This window comes from Bubalus kerabau, chromosome 6, assembly GCF_029407905.1.
Source record: "Bubalus kerabau isolate K-KA32 ecotype Philippines breed swamp buffalo chromosome 6, PCC_UOA_SB_1v2, whole genome shotgun sequence".
Taxonomy (NCBI): Eukaryota; Metazoa; Chordata; class Mammalia; order Artiodactyla; family Bovidae; genus Bubalus; species Bubalus kerabau.
This window is the reverse complement of record NC_073629.1, coordinates 46,695,505-46,709,363: the sequence shown is the minus strand read 5'-3', so window position 1 is coordinate 46,709,363 and position 13,859 is coordinate 46,695,505. Positions and strand designations below refer to the sequence as shown.

General features: G+C 37.1%; 1 protein-coding gene across 1 annotated transcript in view; it reads right to left on the bottom strand.

The window, feature by feature from the left end:
* The window catches only part of DPYD (dihydropyrimidine dehydrogenase), a 957,062-nt gene that overhangs the window by 528,912 nt on the left and 414,291 nt on the right, over window positions 1-13,859 (bottom strand). The window contains exon 12 of the mRNA XM_055585018.1: window positions 4,817-5,001. Within this exon, the coding sequence (XP_055440993.1) occupies window positions 4,817-5,001 (185 nt within the window). The remainder of the gene's footprint in view (window positions 1-4,816; window positions 5,002-13,859) is intronic.

The following is a 13,859-nucleotide window of genomic DNA, read 5'->3' as shown; positions in this document are numbered from 1 at the left end:
GAGTTGGGAAAGGACCAGATGTAGGAGAAATCTTAATGTGTTAGGGGAAATTCAAATTGGTTTCATGAGCTAAGGAGTATAAAGGGGAGTATGGGCTTCCCAGGTGGCTTAGTGGTAAAGAACCCACTGGCTAATTCAAGAGACACAGAAGACATGAGTTTGATCCCTGGATTGGGAAGATCCCCTGGAGGAGGGGATGGCAACCCACTCCAGTATTCTTCCCTGGGAAATCCCATGGACAAAGGAAACTGGCAGGCTACAGTCCATGGGGTCCACAAAGAATCTGACATTACTGAGTGATTGAACACATAAAGAGTATACTCCACTTGAATATAAAGAGGAGCCTCTGAAGAGTTTTAAATTAAGAACTTGTAGCTAGAAAGAAAACTCTGGCTTCAGTACAGGGGCCTTGAATTTGACAGGAGGAAACTGGAGACAATTTTAAGAGGTGACAGAGGCCAGAACTAAAATACTGACTGTATAGAAAGAAAAATCCTACTTCATCTGTATATTCCTTTTTATTCTCATAATTGCTTAGCACTTTGTATCCAGCACCCTCACAGAAAGGTGGAAGTGTTAACTTTACCTGACAGAGATTTTACCTACCTTCCATTTTAACTCTGTTTTAAAGTGCCATTCAATACTTTGTTTGACTGATCTGAATCCTGCAGCCAAATCCAAAATGCTTACTGGTCACTAATTTTTAATTTTTATATATTAAAAACTATCATTACTAAAATTTATATATATATATATATTTAAATCATATGTACTTTTTTTCATCATACTTAAGAGTCTGTATCTTTTATGAATAAGTGGAAACTAAGTAAAACGACTGTTCATTTCTATCAGTTCACATTTATCAGATTTAGGAAAGTAGAATGATAACAATGAATTAAAAAACACTCTTAAGAATCCCTCTGAATGATAATTGTGAAGCGCCATAAAACTACCACCTCCATAAAGTATAGTAAATATTTTCTATGTCATCTTAAAAGCTATAAATGGATTTAAATATATAGAAAACAATAACACTAACCATTCTCCACTTGCCTGTGTTCAATTTTACCTTTTCAAATCTCTTTAGCATTGCTTCCTTCCCATCATTTTCACTTCTGCAAACTGAATTCACATCTTCAATAGGTTTTTTGCTGGCCTAGCACAAAAGCCTTTTCTCCTGAGTCTACTCTCATTTCTTCAAGGAGCTAACAGACTGGTCAGTGACATGTCTGGTCAACTAAAAATTGTATTTCACACAAAAATACGGAAATTAAAATAAGTTTATGAAAGTCTTTATAGGGATCAAATTGACCAGGTATATATGAGAGAGGGAAGAAAAGAATATTTAAATAAGTAGCTCATAAAGAAGAGTGTACACAATTGTACTGTTTTATGAGAAAAAATATATGTATAACCACACTAGTGTAACTCTTTCAACTGTGTTTTCTTAAGAAATAACTCTAGTCTGAGACTATGCTGTTTCCTACTTTTCTCATGAAGTAGCTTGTTAATAAATGAAAGTAAATATTATAATTTCATGTGTTTGAATCTCTATTTTAATGCTATTACTCAGCAAAATAAGAAGCCATCGACAGTATATTGGTTTCCAAATTGACTTTGAAAGTTTTATTAGCCTGAGGAATCCAGAGGCTCTTTGCTTTCTGCCAAAAAGTGAAAGAAAATGGCAGAAAGCACAGAAGAACTAAAGAGCCTCTAGATGAAAGTGAAACAGGAGAGTGAAAAAGCTGGTTTAAAACTCAACATTCAAAAATCTAAGATCAAGGCATCCGGTCCCATCACTTCATCTGCCAATTCATGGCAAATGTTTTCCCCATGTTTCATGGGGAAACAGTGGAAACAGGCTTTATTTTCTTGGGCTCCAAAATCACTATAGATGGTGACTGCAGCCATGAAATTTAAAGATGCCTGCTCCTTGGAAGAAAAGCTATGGCAAACCTAGATAGCATATTAAAAAGCAGAGACACTACTTTACTGACAAAGGTCTGTATAGTCAAAGCTATGTTTTTTCCAGTAATCATATATTGATATGAGAGTTGAACCATTAAGAAAGCTGAGCATCTAAGAATTGATGCTTTTGAACTGTGGTGTTGGAGAAGACTCTTGAGAGTCCCATGGGCAGCAAGGAGATCCAACCAGTCAAGCCTAAAGGAAATCAGTCCTGAATATGGACTGACGCTCAAGCTGGAACTCCAATACTTTCACCACCTGATGAGAAGAACTGACTCACTGGGAAAGACCCTGATGCTGGGAAAGATTGAAGGCAGGAGGAGAAGGAGACAACAGAGGAAAAGATGGTTGGATAGTATCACTGACTCAGTGGATGTGAGTTTGAGCATGCTCTGGGACTTGGTGATGGACAGGGAAAGCAGGCATGCTGCAGTCTATTGGGTCGCAAAGATATGACTGAGTGACTGAACTGAACTGAATCCAGAGTCTGAGGACCACTGATGTAGAGGATTTGACTCTAGGAATCAGAAATTTTAAATACAGGAAGTAAAACAAGTTTAGGAGGTTGTTTTAAGTTTTGTTTTGGTTTAAGTAAGTTTAAGTTTTGGTTTAAAAGCAGTGAGTTTGAAGTGTAGGTAAAATATATATACAAGTCGAGTAGTGAATTTGAAATGTTGTTTAGACAAGTGAAGATGTTTAGCAGCCAGTGAGACCATGGACAGAACATTTCCTACTGGAGATACACAGTGGGAAGTTAAGCACGTGGGTGCCCTGGGAGAGTATTATGACTATAAGAAGAGAAGAATGAGGAAATACAAAAAAGGGTGATAGGTTTGAGGACAGAAAAAGCAAAAAGAGCCAAAGCAGGAGTCCATCCTCAGTACTTGTCATGAACTGTTCCTGCTATGTGTTTCTGAGGTCATGGGTACACTCCAAAATACAGATGCTGCAGAGCCTGCAGTTGAAACCACCCCCGATGCATCTCCCCAAAACACTGAACAGCTTCCCCAGTGGCTCAGTGGTAAAGAATCTGCCAGCAATGCAGGAGACATAAGAAACGCAGGTTCTATCCTTGGCTTGGGAAGATTGCCTGGAGGAGGGCATGGCAATTCACTCCAGTATTCTTGCCTATAGAATCACATAGACGAGCTTGGCAGGCTACAGTCCATAAGATCTCAAAGAGTCAGACACGACTGAAGTGACTTAGCATGCATGCATGCAAAAACACTGCTTCCTAAATCACACTTTTGTCTCAGTGCACAGCCAGTAGGGTTTACAACCATACTGCTGCTGCTGCTGCTGCTGCTAAGTCACTTCAGTTGTGTCCGACTCTGTGCGACCCTATAGATGGCAGCCCACCAGGCTCCCCTGTCCCTCGGATTCTCCAGGCAAGAACACTGGAGTGGGTTGCCATTTCCTTCTCCAATGGAGGAAAGTGAAAAGTGAAAGTGAAGTCGCTCAGTCTTGTCTGACTCTTAGCGACCCCATGGACTGCATCCTACCAGGCTCCTCCATCCATGGGATTTTCCAGGCAAGAGTACTGGAGTGGGGTGCCATTGCCTTCTCCGAACAACCATAACTAGACCTTTATATTTCTGGGACACCACACACTAGTCCACATCCTGGTATCTCAAGCTCCATTACTCAAGAGATGCCAAAGTGAGGTGAGAGTGAAAGTGAAAGTTGCTCCGTCATGTCCAACTCTTTGCGATCCCATGGACTGTACAGTCCATAGAGTTCTCCAGGCCATAATACTGGAGTAGGTAGCTGCTCCCTTCTCCAGGAGATCTTCCCAACCCAAGAATCGAACCCAGGTCTCCCACATTACAGGTGGATTCTTTTACCAGCTGAGCCACAAGGGAGGTGCGAGTAAGTAAGTTAACTGAACATAAAAATATGATGTAATCAGTACTAAGTCCAAGCCCTACCTAGGAAGTAAGTAGTCATGGATGAATTATAGAAAGAGTAGGAGAACAATCAGAACAGACTAAATAGTCAGGACAAAGAGGAAGAAAAATATTCAAGGAAACATTAAAGACAAAGTAAATCCTGTTAGCATGTAAGAAACCAAAGATACCAAAAGGAATCAGGCAGGAATTATATTTTGAATTTAGAGTCATTCCTGAATAAGAAAGAAAAATAAGAATTTTACTTACAAAAACAAACTTTTCCAGAAACATTTTATGTAAATTAGGTCACTGTGTCTACATTTAGTTAAAACATAGAGTAAGAGAAGAGAGCATTTCATCAAAAAGTAAGACAACTGAAACCTAGTAGCTATGGCTTTTTATCCCCTAGACCACAAAGTTACGGTAGCAGAGTAGTTTATTTTACATTTTATCATTTTTACGTTCTGCTTGTGTATCACAAAACTCAATAGTGAAAAACATTAGAATGTATATTGATAAAATACTTGTTTTCTTTTCAATTAGGTGCATATAATTTAGGAAGCAAATAGGAGCTCACCTGTTCAAATGGACAGACAACATAATTTTATGGATTGATAAATCTTTAGGAATATAGATTTTATATAATACTGTATATTATCCAGATTTGATAAATATATTATCTATGTCTTAATACATTGATGAATCTTTTAAACACAGAGGATAAATCACTTCATAGTATTACACTGGTAGAAATGCACAATGAATTTTCAATCACCTAAACAGGTCTGCTATCCAGTCCACATTTAAAAACTTTTATCCAATAAAATATATATGTGACATATTTCACATATATAGTAACTATACACCTTATAGAAATGCTCATATGAATAAGTAACAAAGATAAATGAAGTACTAATCCACTGGGAAAAAATTAACTGAATTTGATGGTAAACGCCTACCTGTATATATCTGTGAATGTGCCAAGAGGCTTGCTTTCCATCATTCACGGATTCCACTGTAGTGTTGGCTATACCAACAACATCACCACCTGCAAACACCCATGGCTCACTGGTTTGCATAGTTTCTGGATCTACTTCTGGGAGATCCCATCTGTTAAATTTTATAGGGCTCAAGGCTTCTTTTACTGCAAAAAGTGAAAGAAAGCAAGCAATGACTAATTTGTGCAACACATAACAATAATTTGAAAATTAAGAAAAATGATGATTTAATTATTATTCAAGGGATTCAAAAAACTGTTTTTAATGAACCATAAAAATGGAAAGTTAATGAAATATCTGAGTTAACAATACATACAAAGTGTACCAACTTAATCAACTCAAAATAAAACTCACATGTACAGATACAGGCAATATTTCAAATCCAGTATTTTTGTCTAAGAATCTTAGACAAAATGGGAGACTACAGTCCTTTAAATATTATAAATGTGATAAAAAGCATTTCTAAAACTTTGTCCATAACCATTATTTTCACAAATTTATTACTTATATGACCCCAAATTTATTTCTGTGTAACAATGGTGTAAGTTATATTATGAATTTGAGTCAATTGCCAATATCTTCCTTTCACAGAAAATTTTATAAACAAGAAAAAATCTTATACATTTTCATCAAGTTTTTTACATTTAATGTTAAGTGATTTAATGAATCAAGAATACAGTTAAAATTAGCCAGCAAAAATCAACAAATGCAAACATTAACATTAGTTCTTCGGGGAAATTTCTCTGTAAAAGAGATTTAAATTTTCTGCTAAATATATTGTGTCCCAATGAATTTAAACATGTCAGAAAAAGGGAGAAAATGAATCCCATTAAGAAAAAATTTCTAAAGAAGTTGACTAGACACATGATCTGGATATTTGGAAGAGATGAAAGAAAGTAAGTTAGATAAGAAGTTGATCTAGAGAAGAAATGAAGAAAGGTAGATCATACCATATATGATGGAGCAAACTGAGCCAATGTTTAAGATAAAATGTTCTTTTCAGATATTCATGTGTTAAATTTTAAGCAGAGCTTCTCGTGTGTCTGTGTATGTACTAAGTCACCTTAGTCATGTCCAACTCTTTGCCAACCTATGGAGTGTAGCCCACCAGGCTTCTCTGTCCATGGGATTCTTCAGGCAAGAATACTGGATTGGGTTGCCATGCCCTTCTCTAGGTGATCTTCCTGACCCAGGGATTGAACTCACATCTCTTATGTCTTCTGCATTGATAGGTGGGTTCTTTACCACTAGTGCCACCTGGAAAGCCCTACAAGTTCTCATGATATACTAAAGGGAGCTATTCTTTACTGTAATTGAAAAGAAAATATAACTATGTAAACTAAGGGCTTCCCTTGTGGCTCAGACGGTAAAGTGTCTGCCTACAATGCAGGAGACCTGGGTTCAATCCCTGGGTTGGGAAGTTCCCCTGGAGAAGGAAATGGCAACCCACTCCAGTATTCTTGCCTGGAAAATCCCATGGACCGAGGAGCCCGGTAGGCTACAGTCCATGGGGTCACAAAGAGTCAGACACGACTGAGTGACTTCACTTCACTTCACATCACTTCAAACTAAGGGAGAAGATAATAGAAGTTCTTGGAGCACAAAAGTTATTTGTTGAATAGACTGACAATTTAAGTTCAAAATTAAATAGCCAAGTGTAAAAACAAAAAAAAGTTATTCTAATTTTTTTTTTCCTGAACAATAATAGAAAAAATATAAAAATAAACTCTGGTACATGTTTGTAGCTTTCTGCTTGAAACAGATTAGAATTCTAGAAAACCATTAAGGGACTATTGTTGATTGTGCTTTCTCCACAAGACTGTAGGTTCCATGAGAACAAGAATATATCCATGCTGTGGTGCTTACCACTGTGTCACCAAGCCTAGTATATCACTTAAAACACGGAAGACACTCAATTCAATGGATAGATGAATGGATGGATGGATGGATGGATGAATAAATTAGTAGATGGGTCAATGCCATCATGCTCAGGTTTTTATTTAAAAATCTACTGTTTGTATCTCTGATGCAAATTCACCTTTCATTGAGACCAAAATTTAATATACATATAATTATTTTCAATGCAGAATGGCATTATGAGAAGATTTTTCTAATGTTTTTAAAGGTCACATGGAAAGAAACCTTAACATTTGTTCCCTATTGCATAAAAGATCATCACTACCATCTGTTGACAGTTACCTGAGTTGCAAAACTTTGATAGTGAGCATGACTCATCTGTTCAACTTATTATAATAATGGTAACTGTTAACACATCATCATTGAATGGTATAGCCTCAAGGGAAGCCCAAGAATACTGGAGCGGGTAGCCGATCTCTTCTCCAGGGGATCTTCCTGACCCAGGAATCGAACCAGGGTCTCCTGCATTGCAGGCAGATTCTCTACCAATGGAGCTATCTGGGAAGTCCCATAGATAAGCATAAACATAGGCAAGAGATAAAAAATAATTCTCCTGTATAAGAAATGACCTTATTTGTCCAAGACTTTGATACAACCTTGTCCTGTATAGAATATGAAATAAAGATGATTTTTAAATGAGAAGGAATTCGAAACTATTTCACTAGGAGATCAAAGTCTTTTTATACATTTTTCTCATTTTTTATAGGAATACTCTTGAAGGTTAGCACAGATTTCACTTTAAGCTTGAGCAAGGCAGGGATTATGCCTTAGTTATCTTTGATTTCCCACAGCAGCTATTAGTCAAAGCCATATATACTGTGAAGTTATTGAAGATTAAGCTCCAGGGTCCCTCACTTGCATGGGCCTCTTTCAAGACCTAAATTTGAATTTGCAATTTTTTTCTTTTTTTATAGAAAAGCCCTCAAATTATATAGGCTTCAGGTCTCACAAAATTTGAATCTATTCAAGTTCAGTGAATTGTAAATAGTAGGTGCTGAATAAATGCTTGAATTAAAGTAAAATTCATGAGTAATGTGTTTTATACTTTTTTATGATTTAATGCACATGGTATGATTCACTTTAATATTAGAGTGCCATTACTAATTCAGTCAATAAATAGTCAGGAGATGTTACTAGAAGTTTAATAAGTAATTATTGCATTTCTTAAAATATTTAGCACCAACACTATAAATCAACCCAGGAATATGTATTTGTGAATTCAAAAGCACTAATTCTATTCACAGGTCTTTCCATTAGACACACATTGTATTATTTTATGTCTCTAGACATTCATATATACTCATGTTTACTTTTTAAATTATGCTCTCTTTCCTCAATATTTGATTCAATTATAACTTAAAGTCTTAGATCTGACTACAAACTGTTTTAATTATATTCTATCATTTGTAACATCCAACTAACCTCATAAATAATCAAATAATTTCCTGATACTCTATTCCAAAAGATAATTTATGTCTCATATTAAAATTATCTCAGCTCTCTTTTAAAAATCATCTATTTAACTCCCCCCTACTCTTTTTTAGAGGCCTTCAAGTTTAAAATGTTCATAGGTTCATTTAATAAATAAATAGAACACAATGAGAGACCAAGCATTTGGTTATGCTGTTATGAAATAGTATAGCAAGCTTACATCAATCAAAATAAAAATCATTTCTTTGCATTTTAATATCTAATAGTTCAACTTGTCCTTTATCATTTGGACAAACTTTATCATTGAAAAAGTAGAACATGGACAGCTTATAAGAATATAAGTGACCCTTAAGTGAGTCAGAAATGTTTTCTATCAGTGGCACTAAGCAGCTAACACAAGAATGACTGTTTATTACAACTAGAACAGCAGATAATTAGGATCATTTCCCTATAAGCACAATAGACTCAACATTTAAGCATGAGAGGTAGAGAGAGAGAAAGAAAGAGACAGAGAGAAAGAGGGGGGATCATTAATTTTCTGAAATTTTGTTGATTCTGACTGTGGATCCAAGTAACACTTTTTCACAATTTCAATGACTCTTTTGAAAGACAGCAGTTATTTCCATCATTTCATCATACTTTTAAAGCTCCCAAGTATTTAAGTTAGAATGCAAATTACAGATTCAGTGAAAAAAAATACATGTGCTTTTATCCATAATTTGTCAGAAAGGAGTTCATTTATTTAGCTGCTTCTTACGAGGGAGACTTTCATCGTCATTGTAACCATCCTTCTATGAACTCCTCACAGCTCTCTTACATCTCTGCTGATACGTCTAACTTGGGATACAATAAAAATAAGTCTCAGAAGGATATCTTCTGTTCTGCCTTTATCTGGCTTGGAAAGAGTGAAAGCATAAGTGGATGAAAAATGTATATTTACATTTGCAAACCAAATAACTGCTTGTCATTTCCTGTGAAGTGTTAAATGAATATTAATAGAAGGATTGTATTATTTTCTTTCTTGTTTATAAAATAATGGGGGTGGGTAGAGTGGGATTTTCTGTTATGATCATACACAGTTTCCCCACAGATTTTCGTGAGATTGCATCTTGCTGGAGACTGCAGCATATGCCCTGGTAGCTCCGTAGATGAACAGAAAAAGAACTTGAAAAAGAATCCCAAAATGTGCTTATTCACAGCCTATATTATTCTGCAAATGGGAGAGAAATGTGTTAAATGATATGGTGCCTGGAATTTTATGCAGTCTTTAAAAGGAACAAAAACATCCTTTATTCATACCAAACATTCAAGATTTATGTTAATTTTTGGCTTTAATTACTACTATGTTCCAATGAGCTGATTTAAAAAACAAAGACACTCTGAGGTAGCTTTAAAACAAGAAACGGTTTTGAAATAGGAACTTTTAGTCAACTTAATGTTATGCATGAAATGATTTTTTTATATAGACTTAATTGTATTGTGACACACAAGTTCTTCAATAAGCCACAGCTTAAAATTGCAGAAACCCTCCCTGAGGGACACATCACTAGCAGATGCAGATTGCCAAGGTCAATTAAACTGATGTAGCTGTGCTGTCATATATGTAGAAGAGAAACCCATGAGCATATGACAAGTATATTTCTCAGTGTTTATAAAAAGATGTCAAAGATGTTATATTTTAGTACATAAATATAAATTAATTCTCCATAAACAATAAAACAGTACAACAGAAATTATAATGAAGAAGGATTATTAGTATTCTTCAGTGAATTTGAGATGCTATAAAACAATGGGGGGAATAAAAAAAATTCCAACATTTATAAGAAAATGATATCTTGAAAACAGATGAATTCATCTATGTGCTTGTTGCTTAATTTTACATAACCTATTAGCCAATAGGACCAAAGCACAATGAAACAAAAAGACAAGCTGAGGCAAGAACCTCAGTAAATCAGAGCTGAAAACAAAATATCAGCAAGAGCAAATAAATTCTAATTACAGGGCCAGGATATCAGAACTGTTCAAATAGAATAAGCTGGGTGAGGAGGGGACAGAACCACAGAATGCCTAAGAATATCAAGTCCCGAAGGCATGAGCTCTGTCCTCACATCTCCCTCTTCCTCTAAGTATTCGAATCAATATGCAGTCCATTCCCAAACACAAGGGAGAGAATAATGAAGGTTCATCAACTTCTTTCTGTAAACCCATTAAAAGTCAACCTTGATACTTTACCTTCTTCCCCCTCTTGGACCTCAAGTAACTCTGGTTCTTTTTAGAATATCATCTTTCTCTTATTCTCCTCTGTCACCTCCTACGTTGAATGAAAGTGAAAGCTGCTCAGTAGTGTCCAACTCTTTGCGACCCCATGAACCATACAATCCATGAAATTCTCCAGGCCAGGGTACTGGCATGGGTAATTTTTCCCTTCTCCAGGAGCTCTTCCCAACCCAGGGATTGAACCCAGGTCTCCGGCATTGCAAGCGGATTCTTTACCAGCTGAGCCACAAGGGAAGCCCAAGAATACTGGAGAGGGTAGCCTATCCCTTTTCCAGTGGATCTTTCCGACCTAGGAATCGAACCAGGGTCTCCTGCATTGCAGGTGGATTCTTTACCAACTGAGCTATCAGGGAAGCCCTAGGTTGAATAACCTGGGTCTCTCTTCTCACTGCAATTCTCACATCTTCTTCTATCTAATTTCTTAATTTACACTGACTTCCTACCTTTTTCACCACCCAATTATTCCTTTCAGTTTATCCCTCTTATGAAAATATGGTGTTTATGGTCACCAAGTTCCATGACCTCAGTCCTCCTCGCTTTTCCCTTTCTATAGCACCCATTAGCTGAATCATGTTAATTTTGATCTCTTTCTCTGATTTGCAGAATGCTACTGTATCTGGGCTCTCATTCTTTTCAAACTGTCCATGGGCTCCATCTGGTTATGCCTCATCTCATCCTCCTCCTCTTTCTAGCTCTCAAACATCATCTGCTACACTTCACTGCATCAGAAATTATAGTCATGCAGTCCATGGGGTCGCAAAAAGCCAGACACGACTGAGTGACTTCACTTCACTTCACTTCTGTCTTTAAACTTCATCTCTCTGGAAGTGACCTCAAATGCTACCTTCCACTTTTTTATTCTGACACTCCCATCTGCCTGTTAGAGATTCCAATGTGGATGTTCTACTGTCCCTCCTAAATCATCACATCTAAAACCCAGTTCAACAGCTTCCTCTGGGCCTTTCACATTTTACAAGTGATTATCAGTAAGCTTGGTTTTTCATGTCTCCTTCTCATTGTGACCACCAAAGCTTCACTGAAACTCTCTTCACTATGATGATCCAGAGGGCCACATCCAGCGACTCTTCCAGTGATCGCCCCAGTTCAGGACCAGGACTAGGGTGAGGTGGGGTGAGGCACCCAAATAGTAAGATTTAAGAAGGTCTTTAGGCACAAGATCATGCAAAGGCAGTTCAGTGCCTCAACTGTCTCAACGTTGCTAAGCATGAGACTGCCTTCCTTGACTTCTCAGGAGCTCTCAACAGATAACCACTTCCTCCTCATAAAAGTCCCTTATCTAGGCTTCAATGACACCACACTTCCTGCTTTTCCATGTGCCTCCATGATCACACTTTAACCTTTACTGCTGTTTTTTTCTATTCTCCTTTCCCAAAAAACAAAAACCTGGAAATAGGTCTTAATTTTGGTGTAATTTTTCAATCTTTTCTCTCCAATCATCTCATTATGTGGCCAATTACCATATTCTAACAACTGAACAGAAGGAAACTCTCTCCTAGTTACTTCCTACATCTCATTCACATCATCCTCACCTAATGAAGAACGTTAAGAAAAGCAATTAGCATTTATTGATCCCTTGTGTATGACAGACATACCCGATTCTGGATGTTTCCATACAGTAATCTCATTTAGACCACAACACAATTCTTTAAGTTAGGTATTAGTAGTAGCATCCTAAATACAGCTAAGAGATGGAAAAGTCAGTATATCAGTTTAGTCACTCAGTCGTGTCCGACTCTTTGTGACCCCATGGACTGGTGGACTGGCATGCCAGGCTTCTCTGTCCAAGACCAGCTCCTCTGAAACCAGTTATTTCTCACTTCCAAGCTCTTCTTGCCACTGACCCTTGGTGTGAGGGCAAGAAAAAGCCAGGGATAGACCAAAAACCATCTCTCTACTGGGAACAATGCTGCTAAGTCGCTTCAGTCGTATCCGACTCTGTGCGACCCCATAGACAGCAGCCCACTAGGCTACCCCATCCCTGGGATTCTCCAGGCAAGAACACTGGAGTGGGTTGCCATTTCCTTCTCCAATGCGTGAAAGTGAAAAGTGAAAGTGAAGTCGCTTAGTTTTGTCCGACTCTTCACGACCCCATGGACTGCAGCCTACCAGGCTCCTACACCCATAGGATTTTCCAGGAAGAGTACTGGAGTGGGGTGCCATTGCCTTCTCTGAACAATGGGAGAAGGCAATGGCACCTTCTTCTTCTTCTTCTGGGAACAATGGGAATAACTAAAATGAATCAGATTGGAGTTGAAGAGACTGATTATTTTTATTGTAGGTCTTATTTCCACAATTTGAGAGTCAGTTCATTATAGAGAAGAAGCCCAAATATTTCCCTTTAAAAATAAAGCTTCTAAAGAAAGTCTCTGGGCTTCTCAAGTGGCTCAGTTGTAAAGAATTTGCCTGCTAAGCAGGAGATACATATTCGATCTCTGGGTTGGGAAGACACTCTGCAGAAGGAAATGGCAACCCACTACAGTATTCTTGCCTGGAAAATCCCATACCCAGAGGAGCCTGGCAGGTTACAGTTCATGGGGGTTTCAAAGAGTTGGACAGGACTTAGCAATTAAACAGCAACAAAGAAAGACTCTATATGACAATTACACTGACAAGTGGAAGAGGCACTTGGCTAATACCTTTTGATTGATTTAACTATTTGAATTATCCACTGCTATATTAAAAAAAAAATGTTCATTTGGATATGCTTGTAGAACTCAGACAATGTAAAAGTACAGATTTAATTTTCTTTCCTCCCTTGCCCAGGATAAGCTTAGGCTCCCCACATTAAATACAAAAGATAGATGTCAATAATAGCCTGTAGCAACTCCTTTTGTTTTACTTGTATTCTACAGGGAGTCTCCTTCTCATTTCCTAAACTGACCAACGAATCAATTCAGAATTAAAATTGCCTAAGCACTTCACCTTGATTTGCTTATTCCTCTGCAATAATTCCATCTATTTAAAACACTAAACTCCTTGAAGATTTGATTTCATTTTCTCTGGAAGAGATCTCTCAAGGAGGTCAGTGTCCTTGAAGAAAATATATGGGGATTGTTTTCAAATTCTCTGTTGGATTCCCAAATGCTGCACTTTGATTTGCTTATTTATATTCAATGATACCATCTACTTAAGACTACAAACTCCTTGAAGGAATAGACCATCCTTTAATCTGATTTGGACTATAATCATCATAATTCTATGCACATTTGGGTGCTTAATACCTCTTGATAATTAGGAGACAGTGAAAAAAAGTGGAAAGGCTACTGAAATATTTTATATAACTTCTCAGTGAAAGAACTTTTTAAAATGTTGAATGATATCATCAAGTGTTAGAAATAATTACAGAAAGGGGTTAAAA